The 19923-nt window shown below is 45.8% G+C and overlaps 4 protein-coding genes and 1 long non-coding RNA gene across 5 annotated transcripts; 3 read left to right on the top strand and 2 right to left on the bottom strand.

Annotated features, from left to right (window-relative positions):
• The first annotated feature begins 494 nt into the window (after window positions 1-494).
• Window positions 495-2034, top strand: LOC144410401 (uncharacterized). The gene is made up of 5 exons (XM_078107209.1): window positions 495-727; window positions 806-904; window positions 992-1173; window positions 1514-1577; window positions 1803-2034. Exons 2-5 carry the CDS (start codon window positions 806-808, stop codon window positions 1839-1841), a joined length of 384 nt encoding a protein of 127 aa, XP_077963335.1. The 5' UTR covers window positions 495-727; the 3' UTR covers window positions 1842-2034.
• A 40-nt stretch (window positions 2035-2074) lies between these two features.
• phf23b (PHD finger protein 23b) lies at window positions 2075-6950 on the bottom strand. The gene is made up of 5 exons (XM_040180169.2): window positions 6339-6950; window positions 5006-5037; window positions 4817-4909; window positions 4098-4731; window positions 2075-3901 (listed from the first exon to the last, which is right to left on the bottom strand). Exons 1-5 carry the CDS (start codon window positions 6364-6366, stop codon window positions 3708-3710), a joined length of 981 nt encoding a protein of 326 aa, XP_040036103.2. The 5' UTR covers window positions 6367-6950; the 3' UTR covers window positions 2075-3707.
• Window positions 6951-7049: 99 nt separating this feature from the next.
• Window positions 7050-9492, top strand: elp5 (elongator acetyltransferase complex subunit 5). Its single transcript, XM_040180170.2, has 8 exons — window positions 7050-7397; window positions 7498-7558; window positions 7697-7765; window positions 8055-8266; window positions 8537-8712; window positions 8797-8892; window positions 8976-9076; window positions 9196-9492. Exons 1-8 carry the CDS (start codon window positions 7343-7345, stop codon window positions 9302-9304), a joined length of 879 nt encoding a protein of 292 aa, XP_040036104.2. The 5' UTR covers window positions 7050-7342; the 3' UTR covers window positions 9305-9492.
• Window positions 9493-10603: 1111 nt separating this feature from the next.
• ctdnep1a (CTD nuclear envelope phosphatase 1a) lies at window positions 10604-18203 on the top strand. Its single transcript, XM_040180167.2, has 8 exons — window positions 10604-11405; window positions 13677-13743; window positions 15277-15395; window positions 15488-15559; window positions 15703-15819; window positions 15926-16037; window positions 16299-16383; window positions 16963-18203. The coding sequence occupies exons 1-8, from the start codon at window positions 11301-11303 to the stop codon at window positions 17021-17023; spliced, it is 738 nt and encodes a 245-aa protein (XP_040036101.1). The 5' UTR covers window positions 10604-11300; the 3' UTR covers window positions 17024-18203.
• Window positions 17255-19916, bottom strand: LOC120821542 (uncharacterized). The gene is made up of 2 exons (XR_005712557.2): window positions 19553-19916; window positions 17255-19000 (listed from the first exon to the last, which is right to left on the bottom strand). It is a non-coding gene; the product is annotated as an uncharacterized LOC120821542 (long non-coding RNA).
• Between the last annotated feature and the right edge of the window lie 7 nt (window positions 19917-19923).

Genomic DNA, 19923 nt, shown 5'->3' with positions numbered 1-19923 from the left:
GGTGGCGATCGGCCGGGGGAAGTCAGGCGAGGCGGAGTGATCAAGTTTTCCAGATTACCGCACACACACCGGGGTCCCGATAGGCCCACTATCTCTGATCTCGCTGTCTCTGGGCTTCTCTCTCAAACCCAAACACAAGGAATCAATGCAGGGGTGTAACATTTTGTTCTGCTAATTCTTATGGCACTATCACTCTTAGGAGAGGATACCAATATCTTCATGTGGTCAAACACCTCCGGTTTAAATGCAGATATGAGGCTGATGTATCGCCCTAAGACACTTACATTCTCAACAACGACCTTATCTCACTCCCATCTCCCCTCAAACCGGCTGAGGGGAAAACGGAGAAGGGAGTTGCATACGTATATGAACGTACGTGTGTCGAGGCATCTTGTCAGCGCCTAAAATCTCTTAAGCGAGACCTTAGAGGTTTTGGCACTAATGATGACAATGCCAGGCGGGAAGGCGGGAGATGTAATTGGCACGTCTGAAGCCACACATAGTCACACACACATACACACACACACACACACACACACACACACACACAAACACTGGACGCACGTTTAGCCTAAACAGCCACTGATGCCAGCCCCATAATATAAACCCACCCATGGATGCACGGCTACAAATACCCTCCGCGCTGATCAAGAGCTCATAAGACACCGACCTGCACCCACAACCAGCTTTGAGGACCGGACTCCGCTGAGGAAACAGAAGATTTAAGGTGAGCTCCTTGCTCCTTTTTAAATTGAACTGCTGGCGTGTTCATCGCTTGTGACTCTGGTTGTGTTTCCCCGTGCAGATGCTTTGCTCCACATGTGTGCTGCCTTTCCTGGCTCTTTACATGTTGCCAGAGGAGACGTCCTCTGCTGCACTGCCAGGCGGACTCAGAGTCAAAAAAGTAAACTTTCACGTTGTACATTTTTGACGACCCCAAATACCTGCAAGTATACGATTAATATGATGATAATATGATTGTTGTCGGCAGGAGGTGGACTGGCTGGACCAGGAGATGTTCCCCCAACCGCACGATGAGCAGGGAGACCTGTCTGTGGGTGACGCTGGGGAGACGGACAAGCGTTCCCCTCATTCTGAGACTTTTCTCGCCGCACCGGAGCATGTTTCTCCCCAAAGGACGAACCAGTTCCACCACAGAGCCAATGAAAAGAGGTTAGGAGAAAGGGACCTATTGTTTAAATGGGTGTGAATTAGTTTGAAACACTTTTGTACTCACACATACAAAAAGCTATATAAAATGAAGCTTGTGTCATAAGTCATTGATGATGATCAGAACTTTTTCATCTGATGTGTAGTGATTCATGTGTAGAGATTTCTAAATTCTGCTTCCCGGAATTGATTGCATTGGTTTTTTTTTCGATTTTTGTTCTTTTAAATAATACAAGTGTAAAGTTTAACATGTTTTTTAGAATGTGCGGTACAGACTGAATGCTTATTATGAAACGTAGAACTTTCTGGTCAAATGAATTGATTTGGACCGCTGTGTCTACAGGAGGAAGGTTGCTCCTCTGGACTCCATCAGCAGCTTCCACATCTCCACTCTCCGAAACCGAAAAGTGAGTTCCAAGAGAAAACCGTACATCCATGTATATCACTAGTTCAATTTTATCATTTCAATAGACTGTGGACAGTGTATGTTTCCCCTCTGTGACTCTTGGATCACTGATATTTGTAAGTTATTTGCATGACTTGCCTTTGTTATATGCGACTTTAGACATTTCAATGATTTATAGCGTGGATAAGTTGTTAAGACACTGATCATTTGTATGTTTTTGTTCCAGGATAAACCTGACATTTACTCAGAAGAACCCAGAGAATAATGCTGGAGCTCAACATGTTTACTCAGTAGCAAAACATATGTGAACTTTGTATTTTATGTTCCATATTAATTCCGTACTTGATGCTGTAGCAAGTGACAAGCCTGTTGACCTGCTCCCTCTAGTGGTAGAAGATGCAAACATGACAAACACTGCTGTGTGCAAATAAATGCGGCAAAACCACCGTTTTAAAATATCTGTGTTCTTTCAATACAAAATGATTTCAAATACCATTGTTATGTTCCCAAAGACTTTTATTTTTCAAGCTACAATTAAAGAAAACAATATCAGACTGCAGAAAATATAGATTTTGCTTGGGTATTTTCTCTCTTCACTTTCACATATGTACAGTTGTCAAAGAACAGGATATGTACACAGAATTGAAGTTGTAGAGAGAGTGCAACTGCTACTGGAGAACAAGACTCTCCCACCAACAAAAGAAAAAAAAAGCACATGGTAAAACCAAACAACATAAACGAACGCCGCCACCTACGCGGCGTCAACATATTTTCTGTACACTACAACTTTGTTCTCGATGTGAGACAATCTTATGTCCATTCTCTGACGCGGGGCGCATCCCTAATCCCGCTCCTCAGAAAGCTAAGAAATAAACAGCTTACATGAAAACAGAAAAAAACAAATATTTTACAACCATTCATAACGCGGGCCGCTGATCTCGTAAAGCGCCGCCCAGCCCCTTCGCCACCAAGCGACCCTACGCCCTCGTATCGGGTGAGTTTTTAAAACACGGGGAGAAAAAAAGAAGAAAAAAAAGAAAGACTTGAAAAGAAAAACATCAAAATGTAGCATTCCGATGTGAATGTTGTTCATGGTAAATGGCTATCATTGATTAACAAGCCAGACAGGAAGAAACATTAAGCGCTCAGTCATGAATGTACACAGCTACGTGCCAAGTACAGATTTAAACCAGCCGTAGCCCATCACGTCCCAAATACCCCCCAATATGCAGTGGGAAGGTATTTGGGTTCATATTTAAAAAGTGCACTGCTGCGAGACTTGTCCGTGTGCAATTTGAAAGGTAGCAAATTCAGGTACATTTGCAGTTGCAAAACAATAAATGAATAAGAGTTGACAGATTCTATGAATTTAAAGACCACTTTTTTTTTTTTTTACTAGGAGAGTGAAATCTCTACGTTTTAAAGTTCAGTGACCATCACTGACGACCAAAACAAAAATGCAAACTCAAAAAAGTAAACCGCCAGAATACGATCAAAAATAAAATGAGCTCATCATCCGACATCGTGACAGACTTGAACAAATAAGAGGGGTGACGTTCTCCACCTCTTACGCGACCAATTTTGCCAATGTTTAAAACTTTGATTGATTGAAAGTTGAAAGGAAATGGCTATCAAACAGAAAACTGTACTTCTCGAGTTCCCACGGGGCCGTTTTTCACTGATTTGTCAACATTCTCAAGAAATACTTTAAAACTCAAAATGCACCTCTAGAGGGGATGAGATTAAATGTGACAGTTTATGTGCACACGACCGGCACAGTATACAACAATGAAGCCAATTAATGAAACAATCAATTAGTAAAAAAACACAAATGAGTCTCCGTTGTTATTGTTGCCGTCTGTCCAGTTCTTCACAGTAGCCAAAGAAAAAAAAAGGAAGAAACGAAAAAAAGGAAACCGTGAGGGATAAATAAGAATGGTTGTGATTGTCAAAAGAAATCCTACAAACTGACAATAAAGTTGCCATCCACGTGATAATTTAGGCTGGTTTGGCTGTAGGCATCAAAGAAAACAAGTGTCAAGAGGATAGCAAAAAGGGGGAGGAGGCAGAGGGAGAGAAGGCGGAGGTGGGGGGGGGGGATTGTTCCTCGTCCCTCACAGCCTCTTCCGGTCTACGGGTCTTTTTTGTGTCCAGACCGCCTCAAGTCCCTGCACTTGTGGCAGTAAAAGATGTCTGGAACGTTGGACTTCTTGATCTTTGCACACGACAAATGCACCCAAATGCCGCACTGGTTGCACTCGATCATTGGCCGCCCCGCAAATGGCTTCCCACAGTAACAGGTGATCAAGTCCCATGAATCGTCCCCTGTGTTGATGAAGAGAAAAATAGTTATGAGGTGTGACAGCTGGCAGAAACAGAAAGAAGAAAAGAAAACCCCCAAAAAAGCCAACCAGCATATTGAGAACGGGGACAATTAAACATTGAATCAATAGATGTGGGACAAAGATGACCTTAAACACATTTGTTATTTCTAAAAAAGGACCAGAAGCACGCGTTGTACCTGATTCCACCATAATGTCTTCGTCGGCGATCCAGGTCTCACCCTCGCTGGAGCTCATCTCGGCCTCCCTGATGGACTCGTCGGGCTGCAGCTTTCCGAGGCTCGGGGCTCCTTCCCCGTGTTCCGTCGGCTCCTCCCCCGCGGGTCGTACCTCTGAGTGTGTGTGCTGCGCTTCAGAGTCTGTCTCGCTTTGAGCCGTGGCGCTTTTCAGCTTCTTGGGCTTCGGCAGTTTGGAGTTTTTGCTGCGCTTGATGCGGGCCCTTTTCTCGCCTTCGCTGCTGCCGCTGTCCGCCGCCGTCACGCCGGAACCCAGCGACAGCCTTTTCAGCTTTTTGTCCTTCTTGCGCTCGGCCTTGGCGCTCGCCTGGCTCTCGTACAGGGAGTCTTTAAGGCGCATCTTGTCCAGCAGAGTGCTATCAGAGTGTATGCGGCGGATACTTTTGCCCTTGTTCGCCCGAGCTTTGCGAACAAACGTGTGGATGGTGTGGATGTCGGAGCTTCCGTCGGCCCAGGTGTTGCCGGTGGAGCTGCTGCCTCCTCCGCCGCCGCCGCCTCCTCCTCCTCCTCCTCCTCCATCCGCTGACAACCCTGAACTGTGTGCGGAGCTGGATGACGTTGGGGACCAGGAACTTTCCTGCAAGTCAAAAAGAAAAAGGATTTGAGCTGATCTTGAAAGCGCAGGGAATAGGAGTGACTTCTAAACATCCACAGCGGCTCACCTCTTTAGGACTGGGGATGTAACCTGCATACGCCAGGACAAAGCTGCAGAACTTGTTGAAGTCCTCAACGGTCCTCTTTTTCCGCTCTGGGGGCTGCAGAAAGCAGGTGTCTTAGTTAGCGATGGGAAGCACACACGCATACATGGAAAAGGTAAGGTACGAGTGGTATGTACAGTGCAAGGCACTCACCAATGGTTCCGTTTTGCACGATAACAGTGAATCTAGGTCAGAGAGAGAAAAAACAACTATGTTGGTCACAAGTGAACCAGTCTTGCTTGTTGCACCTTTTTGCAAAAAGAAAAAACGCTCATGCACAGAATTACCAAGCACTTATGAGACACATGTGGGCTAACGCTAGCATTAGCTCACAAAAAGATCAATAACTTAATAGGGGTTATTAGTGATGACAAACGTGTTACGCACATCCAAGGAGCAGTGTTTGTTAACTAACGTCGCATTGAACGTGAGAGGTGATTTAACTGGTGACCGTTACAGCAGATAATCAGCAAGCCAGTCATCGGATCGTCAACGCTGGTTGACCGTGTCTGCAAACAACCGCAACCGGTGTCACTTGATCACCATCTGAACTTCACACAAAGTCTGGGGCATTTCGGCATGAAGCGCGAATACTTTTTCGTCGATTCGATGTGCACGCAAAAAAGACAAAAGGCCGCTTTGGCCAAAGGGTCGCTAACAAAACTCAAGTTTGTTGGCTACAAAGCTTTGGAAACTGGTCCTGTTGTATTGTCTGGATGCTACCTGCTAACGCTAGCTGACACTCGGGGGAGAAGCTAAAGGCACGCTATGCCCTTTGCAGAGATAAATACAATCAGGGTAGCGACTAGTTGGTTTCTTAATATGCGCATACATGTGCAGGGAGGTGCATTTGAACTCGATATTGCTAATTGGACGTTTCGATTAGACCTAACTTATGCTAACGACCGGCCACTCGATCAGCTAGCTAATCGCGCTGTCTTTTTTTGAAATGGAAGTGGGAGGCTTATTAGCAATGTTAGCTCGGCGTTAGCAGTGAGCAACGTTTAATCGGTTTCAACAAATGCGGAAAAAAACAATGTTTTTCGTGAATGACAGGTGGTAACATTTACCTACAAACCGACTGAGGTCACGGGTGTTTAGTGTGAGGGGTTGGGTATTGTTGTCTATCCAGCTATTCGCCATTAACGTTAAGCTAAGACAGATCGGCGCGTTAACTAACTAGCGAGCTAACGTAACTATGCAATGCATACGTTTACATTAGCGTCAGGTCAACAACATCGATCGTGGACAAAAAAGACACTATTCACTTTATCACAACTTTCGGGGCATTTCGTCGACAGAGCATAAGTTGGTATGTTATTAATACAGCATACGCAACCAAACGTAACATCAACGGCAGACACAACTTACGTTAGGATAGCCATCTTAACGGCCGCAGAATACAACCGATTTCAACTGTAAAAAGACACACATCCCACGGGAGCGGTTCGTTAAATAGCTCGCAGCTGATGGTGGTGAAACGTACCTTGGTGCTCGGACATTATGTCAAGCATTGTCGCCTCACCGACCAGGCCCCGATCCGAGGGAACAGAAGCAGCAGGCGAGCTAGCCGGGGAATAGCGGCCGTCGCGCTGTGCCTCCCCCGGCGTGGCTGCACCTTACCGCCGGGGAACTTTCGCAGCGGCAAACCAAGGGCGCGGAAGCCCGAAGAGACTCTTCCTCAACAAAACAAAAATACTACACTGCGGGTCGAAGTTGAGGGGTTCCCTCGCCGGGGATCCGTTACACCAGTAAACGTTAACGCACCACAAGCAAACCGCCTGTGAACTGTCGCTATACTAACGTTATTAGCCGGACAAAATACTAATTCCTCTGTCGCTTAACGAGCTCGCTCTTTTCTTCGTCCCTACATTTATATAACCTTCCGTATCAAAGTGGAGAAGAATCGTAAAAAAGGAAATCCTTGGATTTGAATCAATGTAGGTCCATAATGCGAACTTCTCCGATGAAGTTTTTTTCTCGTATCTTCGTTGTAGCTACACAAAACGACTGGAGTTTTGACTTTACTCCGCACAGTCTTCTCCGTGCGCGGCAGAAACCTATTGAGGCTGCCAGCGCAGTGTAGCACGCGGGGAATGCTGGGTAACGCAGTTTGCCATGAGGTCAGTGACAGCACCATGAGTGTTGATGGACTACATTTCCCATGCATGGTCAACAGTGCTCTGAGGGGCGCTCTGGGATATGAGGTTTTTTGAAACAGCAATGTTACTTAGCGAACCAAGTTGGACTCGGTTTCGACAGACACAGCTTTATTACCCGTGGAGGATACGCTACGGGGATTCTGAACTTTGAGCAATTTCTTTCTTCTTGAGTTAAATTACTTAGCGTTTAGTTTTATTTTCCCATGGTACCGATGTTTAAGTAGGTGGTCAATCAGAGGCATGCTAACTAACGTTAGCTGAAGCTAGCTGGACCTTTACAGTTTACCTTAACGCTTTGATAGTCTGCGGTTAATGCAACGTTAGCACAATGTTGACTGAACTATTGCAAGGCTCTGATGCTGGAGGGTTTATCATCATTCGAGGTAAATGTTTTGTCGTATAATTTAATCTAAATGGCGAACAATGACTGAACTGGAGCAATAGCATAGAGTAAAGCCATGTGATTTATACTTGCATCGTTAGATTCTGCTAGTTGTTCTGGTAGACACCTCCTGAAGAGCTTCATCAATGCTGCACTGAACAGGTAAGAGTTATTTAAAGACATGTATGGTTATTGGTTGGTTGTGTATTTACTATTAAGTCTAAATGTTTATTACACTCGTGTATTTCCTAAATACATTTAGTTTAATAAAAACTACCGTGACCTATGATATGAATAAAGGGAGGAAGATGTCCATGTCCTTGGCTTTGAGGTCAGTGAGGAAGAGCTGAAAGGATCACCTGTTCAAAGGTAAGAACAATTTGTGCTAAAATGGTTTTAGTTCATCTGCTTAGATATGGGTTAATCATTAAAGTGGGGAGTTGTCGTGGCGTGACACCTTACCACTTATTGCTCCACCGGCAAAATGTGAAAAAGCCAGATAAAAGCGTCTGCTAAATGATCTGTAATGTAAAAAGTCATTTATCAAGCAAAATGCAAGGTTCTTTGCAGTGTGAGCAATTGTTGCTTTTCTTCATTTTAATTCATTGAAAATGAATTCTACAACTGTGTAACGCTAAACACGTTTTTGTCACTTCAGGCTACACTTTCACAATGCTTATTCAGACCCCCTCGGCTGGACTGATCAACCGACTTTTACAGTCCACCAGTTCTGTTTGGAGGAACTCGCGCATCTGCTCAAGCAAACATCCCACCCCAAACCAGCTACCTTAGTGATTGACTCTCTGTCATGGATTTTGAGACACGTCAGTCCTCCTGCTGTCTGCGCGACCCTTCATCAACTTCGAAAAGGTGACTATTCATCACATCGACGATCTTAATGCACGTGTTTTTGTTGTGGGACTGAATGAATGAATGTATGACATCCAGGCTGTGCACGTCATTTCAAAGTTTTCCTTGAATAGAAATCGAGGAGTATAAAATATTCGTCAAAGGAAGCTCTCCATACTTTTGTGGAATACTAGATTTATAGCGGCCTTGTATTAGAACAAAGTGTAACTTTGGGACTATGTTGTTTTTTCACTGTTTTCCTTGTTTTTGTTTCTACTGTGTTTTCATTAGGGGGAGCTGTGAGAGCTATTGTCGCTCTGCTTCATGGGGATATGCATCAGAGGGGTACTGTGGGAAGTGTGTGCCACTTGGCCTCTTCAGTCATCACAGTAGCACCCGGGATGAAGGGCGGCGACGCGGTGGCAAAGATAACAAAGCGCTCGAAATCGGGGAAGGTTGTGCAAGACGTAAGCAATGTTTCCTTCAGGATGACTGTCTCGTCTTCCGTCGTGGTTGAAAATGGTTGATAACTTTGTTCCTTGTCCTTTTAGGAGGATATTTTCACCATAAACAATGATCTAACAGTAGTAATACAGAGCAAGCATAGTCAAGTTGGACACAAACAGGCTGACCCTGAGGAACAGGAGGTACAATATATGACATGCTCATTAACACCGTTACACCATGAATGGACCAACAGGTGAAAGTGTCCTTTTACCTGTTTCTATAGATGGACCCTACGGCACACTTGACCTTCAATCTTCGACTGTCAAATAAAGAGCGTGAGGCCAAAGAGAAACTTGCGCTACCTTTTGTCTTCAGCAAAGAGAAGTAACTAACTTTTACACAACTCTCCGATTTTTCAACTCTCTTTTACTCTCTTTTTGCCGCTGACTGTGTTCCATGCGTCTGTTCAATTTGGTAAACGCTGTCCTCTTTTTCTCTCACAGGAAAACGGCTCTGCTCCACTCAAGCCCAGGCTCAGGACGAATTCTGTATGAGCCTGATGCCAACGATGACTACGACCAGGAGGACCCTGATGATGATCTTGACGTGTAGGCTTCTGGAACCAAACCCGCTGAAGAAACAGAGGATCCACGTTGCCTGTCATCCTCGCTGATCAAGACACTGAGTCGTTTTCAGTGGGGAAGATAAAAAATATTTGGTGCCATCTGGAAGGTATTAAATAATGTAAAATATCTCTGTAAGAAAGCTTTATTATGTATATTAAATGAGTTTTATCCAAACGTGTTTGTTATATTATTGAGTACCTTGCCTTGGAAAAATGTGGTTGGATAAAGCTAGTTTTTGTAATTCATAAGTTAATAACACACTGATTTCTTCATAAAATGTAGTGCTGTACATTTGGTTGTGGAATCTCAGATCCAAGCTATAGCAACATTATCTTTACACAGTGATTAGTTGCATTATTTCCCAAAATAAATATGCTGGGTCACATTTTTTTTGAAATGATACAATAGAAATAAAATTCTGTTACACTTGTTTCTGACTTTTATTACTGACGTTATCCATCCATCCATTGTCAAACCGCTTATCCTGCACACAGGGTCGCGGGGGTGGCTGGAGTCCATCCCAGCCAACTTCAGGCGATAGACAGGGTACAACCTGGACTGGTCGCCAGCCAATCGCAGGGCTACACAGAGACACACAACCATTCACACTCACATTCACACATCTACGGGCAATTTAAAGTCCCCAATTAACCTGATCCCCAGAGCATGTCTTTGGACTGTGACGTTATGCTCTTTTATAATTACAGGATGCTTTTTACCTTTACAGAGCCTAAACAAATCTCAACATAATGACCCATGAATGAAAGTAATATATGATATGATTATATTGTCTTATTATCGTAAGTGATGACAATTTTGATTGCATAATGAGCAATAGATATATCAGTAAATGTGCCATGTCTGTTTGTGTCAAATTATAATTTGGTGAAAGCTTTTTCAGTTATGTGAAAATCATTAATGCGATTTGCAAAGCCGCGTCAGATGGGATTGTTTACCAGTTTCCTAAAAGTCATTCATTCGGTGTTAAGTGAACTTTATGCCCTCTGCATTTATTGGCAGTGTGTAGGACCTCGTGCAACCGTACTAGATAGTGCGCTTACAAAATGCACAGGTTCTTTATCATGTTGGATTGCTTTACGACTTCGCGGTGACATAAGTAGGTTTATGGACGATTGGTTGGCATTAAGATAACGTCCACAACTTTGTAAACCCGCTACCAGGAAATCGTGTCCACATTAAACTGCACCAAAAACACATAAAGGGTAGCTGAAAATGACAAAACTGACATTAAAAGAAGGTTATTTTTCACACGATTGCAGGTCCACGTCTGTTTATTTTCTTTCCACGTGGACGTGCAGCGCGCAACCACAGGATTCCTCCCGGAAGTGACGGATAGGCGGCGATGGCGGCTCGCAGTTTCATTCCGGATTTCTACTGGACTACAAACTGATTTTAACCGGGCCGGTTAGACTTTCTGGAACTTTTGTAAAGCCGACTCTCTTCAGGCGCCGGGCGGAGGGAAGTCGCGTTGAGCAGGTGCTCGGTCAACAAGCGAGCCCACATCTTTTTGGGGGGATATTTCTATCCTAGTTTCAAGGTGGTCACCCTGTCGAGCTAGCGGTAGCTTGGTGGCTACAAGCTAACGTTAGCCGGCACACAGCTAGCTCCCCAGCTAGCTTGTCAACGAGCTGCGTGCTAAAGGTCCATACAGCGGCGGCAGCCGTCGCGCAGCGGCTTTCCCCTTCTCGACCGCGTCCTCGTTCGTCTTTCACAGTTACACGGCGGGTGCTTTCTATTTAATGCTAATCGTGCCACAAGTGTGCAGAGCGAGGTACTCACACGTTTGCTTGGCCTCTTGTTAATTTGAATCGCTAGTTTGGCGGTTGTGGCTAAAGACTGGTTCTGCCTGCCACTAGCAAGCAAGTTGCCCCGGTAGTTGATCCAACAACTAAGGGTAGGAGCTCGCTGTCAGCTGAGAATTTAAGTTTGGGCTACCGTGGGGTCTTTGCGTGCTCGTCAACATGCTGAAGACCCGGCAATGTTTACTTGGCATCCGCACTTTCCTCGGCGTAACGTCGAGAATATGGGGCTTCATCATGTACATCCTCAGGAAGCACCTACGAACGGTGAGAAGGGGTTTGAAAGATATTTGTGTGTGTGTGTGTGTGTGTGTGTGTGTGTGAGAGAGGGGGACACACAAGTTGGCAACATCTATAAGTTGCAATGCTTCTCATGTGCCTAATCATTCTTTTTCAGATCACATCTAAGGAGTCTCAGTTGGCTCTCAGAGAGCTTGACTACTTGCGTGTCTCACATGTGCTGTAATATTGTCCCATAATGTTTATCCATCCTGATTTATTTAAAAAAAACAAATCTGTATATTCCCGAAAGTGTGAACGAATCCCACTGACTGAGTAGCACGAGCCTCCCACTCGATAACACCAGTGTTGGATGTATTGGGATCTCATTCAGCAGGGAGATGGCGAGGAACAGCTGAGCGGATCTAAATTGTGTAAACCTGCACAAGTACATTAAGTGCACCAAAATGTGCAACTGCAAGAACCTATTTCTGATAAACAGTTGTTTTTCCCAATAGGGCGAGTAATCATTTAAGTGTCTGACCAAACACACTGGTGTTAAACAAAGATCGTGCCCTGGTGTCCGTGTTGGAGGTGAAAGTGTTGCTGGATGGCTCGTTCGATTAGTTGAAACCTCCCACACGCAAATGCCAAATTTTGAGGAGCAGCCCGATGAGCCCGCAGGTCGCCTTCCATCGCTCGCCAACCGGCCCACCATGAGCGTGGCCATTCAAGGCGTCCTAAACTGCCTCCCCGATACTCAGACGCACACGTAGGTGTTGTTGATTGAAATGTGAGCGGACTTCGACTCCGGCTCAGCGTCAAGCCCACAAAGCTCGGAGGGAATGTCCTCCGCGCCCTGTAATCGTCTTGCTGTTGGACGTTTGTCCGCAGTTCATTGTGAGGCAGCAACGCTTTGCTGGTCGTCGACGGGCCCCCGAGAGCGTGAGTGGTTCAGTCCCATGTTGTGGCTGAAGTGAGTGGGATTAGGTTGGCACAGACGGTGTACTGTTCTCCACCCCCCCCCCCCCCCCCCACCACCACCCTTCTCGCTCACAACGTAGCACCGTTGTTTACAATATGCGATGGCCTGGAACAATGTCACCACGCAGTGGCATTGATTTACCATGCATGGTGATGTGAGGGGTTCTGTGGATTCCAGGTGATTTCGTGGGTGATTGGAGGTGAGGATGTGACGACGTAAACAAGGGATTGATTTATTGAGTTCCCATTTGTTGTAACTGGGGCGACTCCTTTTTTAAGAATCACATTATATCCTCGTTAAATGCGTTTTCTGTGAGTGAGGTAGGACTTCAGGGGGTTTCTGTTCGAGGTTACCACAATCCACTCCGTGACCTGATCCACACACTTGGATCAATAAAAGCTCCATTGGCTTATGAATATTAGGCCCTGGTAATCGTCTCCCCGTGTCCACAGATGCTTATCTCCTGCTTGAGGTGAACCGTGTGCAGAGTTGGTGCTTGGACAACTCTGATAATCAATAGGACCCTAATCACACGTGTACCTTTTTAAGGGGGAGGGCTGCACCAACTGTTCTGGTTTCAGCTTCTTATCGTTAACTTCATATCTTTGCTTTTCGGACTATCGGACAAAACGAGCATTTTAGAATGTCGACTTGTGCTCTGGTCCATAGTCATTAATCAAGGAAATACGGTAATTCAAAATGTTGGTCTCGGGTCAAAGGATTGAGTGTGGGCTTGCGGCCCTGGGGTCCAGACGGACGCTCTGGGAGGTGCGGCGAGCTGAGCGGAGGGTGAGGTCGCCCCCTCCTCCCCCGCGGCGCTCGGCAGCACAAGACTTCCCCCTGAGCTCAGTCTGCCAGGCAGCGGACTCGGAGGGAGGCCCTGTCCAAGGCGTAGGTACTGAGGCTCCGTCAAAGTCACCCTGCAAGTCCTGCATTTCTCCCCCCATGCTCCACTGACACCCACTGACAGCTGGGGAGGGGAGGGGAGGGTGGGGGGCTAAATATAGCCCCCTTGAAGGAAAAGTGCATTGCCCCAGGGCATGAGAGGGTCCTCTGGGCAGTCGTCCTGACCAGCGTAAGGGAGTCACAGAGGAGGAACATTGGGGGGGACACAGCTGAGTTTATTTTAGTATTTCAACATGGCGTCGCCCCCCCACCTCTGTTCTCTTACCTCTGCTCTGATGTACAGCAAAATAAGCTCGACCCTTCCGTGCACTTGTTATGAACCAGCTTTCACCTGTAATTAAATTAACGCTGGCTTATTGTATATGCTGTCCTCTTCTAACAGTGATCTGTAAATGTTTAACTGACTGATCTGTCCGGTGCTTTTACAGATAATCCAGTATCAGACGGTGCGATACGACACTTTGCCGCTGTCGCCCATCTCCAGAAACCGACTCAGTGAGTACACGACCACATTGTGCTTATGGGACGGCTCGGCCAGCCCAGCAAGCAATGCTGCTTCCACCCAGACGCGGTTTTGATTTTCTTTTATGGGAGCAACACAAGAGAGAGACGCACAATCACAACGTGGTCCTTTATGTAGAAGTCGAACCAGTCTGTTGAGGAAGGAGGGTTTGGGCGGAGAACGAAAGTTACCTGCAACATTACGAGAACGTATGAACACATGAACATCACCAGTATTTCTAGACAGATCAACTTCGTAGGAGACTCCGGACAGTCGTGTGTGTGTGTGTGTGTGTGTGTGTGTGTGTGTGTGTGTGTGTGTGTGTGTGTGTGTGTGTGTGTGTGTGTGTGTGTGTGTGTGTGTGTGTGTGTGTGTGTGTGTGTGTGTGTGTGTGTGTGTGTGTGCCGAAAGATTTGCACACTTATTGCTAGTAGCCGTAGGTCGAGCTGCTCTGGGCCAATGGGAGCGTCCGCTAAGGTGACCCACACCAGGACTCGTTCAAAAATACCAAGGATGCAGAGCCACTGCTGCACAGTCTAAACCATGTTTCTCATGACCTGTAACCAGAGTGCTAAAATGAAAAGACTCGTCCGTCTAGTTTGGCTCCAGGCGTGCAATGTAAACAGCTGTTGTCCCAGAAGGGAAACGCCGAGTTCAACGGTAGCAGCTTAACGCCGTGATCCACCCAAACGCGCTCACCAAGCCGAGCAAAAAAACAGGAAATAAATTTGGCTTCCTTCTCTGACGGCGGTGACAAAGTGTGTCTTGTAGTGGAGAGGAAATACAAATGTTGAACCCGGTACTGAAAATAAGACTCCTGTGTGCGCGCTTTGAATGAACTCCCCCCTTCTGCCGGCTGAGACCTCATTCAGAAGCGCCCTCCGGAGTTGGAGGAAGGATTGCCGTTCACTTTCACTTTCCACCGTCGCTACGGCGACCTCAGCTGGCGACGCAGGTCCGGTTTCAAGCGAAGGAGCTGTAAATGGGCGCCGCTTCTGCTGCTACCGGAGGAAATGTGCACGGGGAGGTTCAGCCAGTCCACTTATTGAGAAGTGTACAAATCTTTTCGGTCCACTGGGAAACTACGGCGGCGTTAAATGGATTGTGGTTGGCCGCCAGAGTCTAGGGGATTTGTTGGAAACGCTGTGTCTCATTGCTTTCGAGCACCTAACGTCAGCAAGAAAGGTTTCAAGGAGATGGTGTCCACACTCACTCACTCACTCCCTCCCAAAGATCACTGCCTTGTTTGGAGGGATTCTGTTGTCACGGTCGATCTACAGGCTTTCACAGGTTACCTGGATGCATGAATAAAATAAAGCGTGAAGTTGCTCAAATGGAGTCCAGTGAAACCCATCTGCAGAGATCGAGTAGTCCCCAAAGGTTTTTCTCTCCCAGAATTCTAAGTGAACCCCTTGACAAGCCTTGTATTTAAAAAAAAATACATATATATATATATATATATATATATTATATAGCTGTGTTAAGTGTCTGAGCTATGGTGTCTCTATTGTGTGATGAACTCCCAGATGCAGTAAAGAGGAAGATTCTGGTCCTGGACCTGGACGAGACGCTGATTCACTCTCACCACGACGGCGTCCTCCGACCCACAGTGAGGCCTGGCACGCCGCCAGACTTCATCCTCAAAGTACGAGCGCTCGGCCACGCGTGCACATGTTGGAGCGCCAATGCAATGGAGCCTAAACCCCTCTCCCCCCCTCCCCCCTCCTCCACATGCAGGTAGTCATCGACAAGCATCCAGTCAGGTTCTTCGTACATAAAAGGCCGCACGTCGACTTCTTTTTAGAAGTGGTGAGTGTCCGCCCGTGGTCAGTTTTATATGTGCTTTTGAAACCTCATGTCTCAGGTCACCTGATAATCTTTAGGATTAACATCCCACGTGATGTACGAAGCACTTTTAAAACCAATGCATTGGGTGCTCTGTGTGTACACAGGTGAGCCAGTGGTACGAGCTGGTGGTTTTCACAGCCAGTATGGAGATCTACGGCTCCGCAGTGGCCGATAAGCTGGACAACAATAGGAACATCCTGAAACGCAGATACTACAGACAGGTGCTGCTCTATAATGAATTCTTAATGGAATGATTCTGCCTCATGAAGTCTTCTCATTTCCTGACGGTGTCCTATGTGCCGTTGTTTTTTTTTTGTATTTCCGCAGCATTGTACATTGGATCTAGGTAGTTATATTAAAGACCTTTCCGTAGTACACGATGACCTTTCCAGTATTGTCATCCTGGACAACTCGCCTGGTGCTTATCGTAGTCATCCAGGTAAGTCTCGAGGCTTTAGCATACACCTATTTTGTATTTTAGTTCATTTAATAGCTGGAATTCGTTGCACATAATTCTCCCAACGCCGTACGCAGGCGCTTCGGGTTATCGACGTAGCAGCTGAGCAGTTCTTATTCAGAACAAGGCTTGTATTGTAATAAGGCGACCGCACATTCGATCTGCAGTTCCTCTTCAACAGAGCAGCATGAAGTCCCAAACAGTCCCATTTCACTGACCTCTCACTCTTTTATTGCTGTCCAGACAATGCAATACCAATCAAGTCCTGGTTCAGCGACCCTAGTGATACAGCACTTCTTAACTTGCTGCCTATGCTGGATGCACTAAGGTAAGATTCATAATGAAGTTGGCATGAGAGCAAATGGACAACGCAACCACTTAGACTCTTGTGTACAAATGTGTATCCTCTGTATTCAAAAGGACCTTTGTGTAGTTCAAACAGTGAGCTAAGTGGTGCCATTATTTTAGTGGATTGCAGTGGACAGCTTATTGATGTTATGATGAAGGAGACTATAGTTCAGTGAAGCTGTTGACATGTTGTTTAATACTCCCTTGAAATTCTCATTTAAATGGTCTGATTAATGACTTTAAACTACAAAACCCTACAATTTCCACCGTTAACCTTTTTGACTAAAGTACACTTCGTACATCGCTCTGAGATGTCCTCAGGAATAATTCAGCGATCTGGGGTAGATGCTTGTTTATTGGCTTTCCTGCTGAAAATCCCAGTGTTGTTTCCACACATTTGTTTGCTTACTCCAACATGGCAATGTACTCGCAGAAAAAGAAAGCAAATTGTGATTGTGTTTCGCAAATGATGAGCCGTCCCTTTTTTAATGGCTCCGCCCGTGAAGCGTTCGATGTCATTGGGTTTAACGGGGTCTCTCTCTCTCTCTCTCCCCTCCAGGTTCACTGCTGATGTTCGCTCCGTCCTCTGCCGAAACCTCCACCAGCATCGACTCTGGTGATTGGCTAAATCGAGCGGGAGGGGGGCGGGGCTTGTTGACCAGCCTCGTCCCCCTGTGCCGGCTTCCATCCTGCCCTCCGTTCCCGCCCAGGCAACCCACCAGCCCTCTCTGAGCCTCTCAGACGCGTCCTGGGGAGACGAGGGCTGGGGGGCGACCGCCTGACACGGGATGAAAAGTACGTGGTCACCAAGGAGCCCACAAACTACTGAGGGGGGTGGGAGGGGCAGCTTGCTTCTTTTTTTCTCGATTCTTTATTTGTATGTTTTTTTTGTTTTTTTTTCAAAACAAAACGGAGCCTCTCTGCCTTATTGCTCCTGATGCTGACTGTGTGCATACGGAGGTGAGCTCGTGTACGAGAGTCGGAGTATGTCAGTCCTTTTTTAAACTTTTTTTGAAAATCTGGACGGGGGAGATCAGCAACGCAACGAAAGACGATTCTACATCATGTCTCCTTCTCCATCATCCTTAGACGTTGCACTTAAGCAGACGATTGATTGGCCTCTCAGTGCGACTGAGCGGGGGGGGGGGATGGAAAGCCGCCCCATTTTTAGATCAACCTCACGCGCCCAAAAGGTAATCGACTCCCGAGGTTTATTTCCCCCCAACAAGGATGGACTTTTGCTTGCCACATACCCTCCACAGGCATTTTTCTGGACAAATAGCCGAGCAGCCTGAGATCTTTTGTTTTAGTTTTTCAGCCATAAACATCGCTCTTTCCACAAAGCCCCACGTGGAAAAACTGGACTGAAACGTGAGAGAAAGAAAAGAATCTGCTTGTAACAGTACGTGGACTGCCGTGCCGCCTTTCCATATCCGATTGTTTCTCAATTATGGTCTGTGACGATATGACTTCTTCAAACCACAACTTTTTGCCCCCCTTCTCCTTCTCCTTTGCCATCTGACGCCATCTTGATTTCAGCGAATAGGAATTGCACTTCATTTTTTTTTCTCCCCTTCTATATATATATATATATATTTTTTTTTTTTTTGTTGCAGTTGGTTTTGTATTTGATTCAAATTTGCAGCCTTTCGGTTTTCACCCGCTCCGCTGACTGTATGGGTTCAACTATTGGACTCCAAATGCCTTGTGAACAATGTCTTGTTGTCAAGGCTCACACCGGCTTCTCATTGGCTCTGTCTCCAGGTCTGTGTTACTAATAAAACACTTGTCAGTATCGGACCATTCTTATCTAGCTTGTTCTTTTTTTTTTCTTTTTTTTTTTGAATCAAATTCATTCTGCAGACTTTGCTCTGGGGGGTGAAAACAAAAAAGCTTAAGAGGATTCCCTCAATGTCTGCTGGAGGCAAGTTGTTTTTTTGTTTTTTTGCCCAACAGCCTGCTGCCATCGTGTGGCGTGACGGGAAACGGCATTTGCCCGCTCAGTATTCAGAGAAACTGTATTCAACGTCGATGCCGGTTTTTCCAACAAAAAAAAAAAAAAAAAGCTACTCGTCATCAAACCATAATGTGGAGGATGTTTGTCTCCCGTCCAGAAGGAAGCTGATCCTCGGCCTTCAGATAAAGGCAACTGACAACTCACGTGCTTGTTTAAGACCGATTGTGTCATATATGGCGCTGAATGGCTTGTATGTGGATTGACAGCTCAGCTGTCTGTGTATTTGGTACAGCTGGCTCAGACAAAAATACAACATGTAATAAATAGTACCTTCATGGTTCAAGGTTATAAATAGTTGAGCTGTTTTTATTTTTGGGTGGTGGAAGCCTTTGGTGCTTTTGAGTGTTTTTTCTACTGAAGTTTGTCTTATCTTCACATTTTAAATCAATGCTGCTGGTCTAGCTTATCCTTTTTATAGTAAGTCAATGTAATGCAGTGTTCCACAGCACAACCTGCTACATGGCTGTCAGGAAGGTAGGTAACTGTCAGTGGAGATGTCTAGAACTTGGATCAGGAGCCGTGTAGCTGCTCAGTGGTTGCGTTTACTTCGGGATGATCTCTTGTTGAGGCCTCGGTGATCCTGTGATACGAGGAAGAGACAAAAAAGGCACGACTTAAATTGGTGCTTCTTTATGTCATGGGTTGCTGCATCATCAAGAATTGACACCCACCATTCATGACGTAGACCCGTCATACCTTAAACTCTCACATTTGCCCCCATAGTATAACTAAAGGATGCACGGTAACCCGAAGCTGCCGTGAGTGACCATCCGTACTCACAAGTAATGTATTCAGCTTGTATATGAACTTCCAAAGACACAACTCCACCATGATCACATAAGTTACCATTCTGGTTTGAAAGAAAGGGGTCGTTTTCTTTATCAGAGGTGATCATTTTAAGAAAAGTTGGTCACAGTAAGGAGCTTTCTTTTTAGGAAGTCTGCAAATCAAAGCTCATAGGGGATTGGGGAGGAAAGAGTCACGAGCACAATATGCTGGTTAGCGACTTTTGTGTGACAGGTATTGTATTGTGTTTTTGATTAAAATAAACCCAGAGAGGAAAATCCGCATTGACTCGTCGTGGGATTTCCCTCCTTAAATCGGCTGAAAGGCCCGAACAATGCGGTCTCACCTGTTCTGATGAGTCTGCCCTCATGTTGCGGCAACAGCCGAAATAGCGAAACTTCGAAACAATTTAGTTATAACTGAGCTTAAATAACGAGTGACACTCATTCTCAACGTTGGCCACTTTGCAGAGAACCTGATGAAAGTCTTTGGACTCCAATTTTTTTAGACCACCGTTTTCTATTCGGTCCAAATTCCAGTTTATTATCGCGTGTTGTGTTAGTTTCTTGTCTCTGTGCTAACTGCTGGGCCGCGGTCATATGACAAGGACAGCTGCCGCTTCACTCCCCTGCCCTGCGTCTTTATGCGCAGCACTTGATCAAAATAAAAGTAGTTCCACAAAAGCGATTGCATCATATGATTGAAAGCACCTGGAAA

This window comes from Gasterosteus aculeatus, chromosome 7 (assembly GCF_964276395.1).
Source record: "Gasterosteus aculeatus chromosome 7, fGasAcu3.hap1.1, whole genome shotgun sequence".
Classification (NCBI taxonomy): domain Eukaryota; kingdom Metazoa; phylum Chordata; class Actinopteri; order Perciformes; family Gasterosteidae; genus Gasterosteus; species Gasterosteus aculeatus.
The sequence above is the reverse complement of the archived record's forward strand: the minus strand, read 5'-3'. Positions and strand labels throughout refer to the sequence as shown.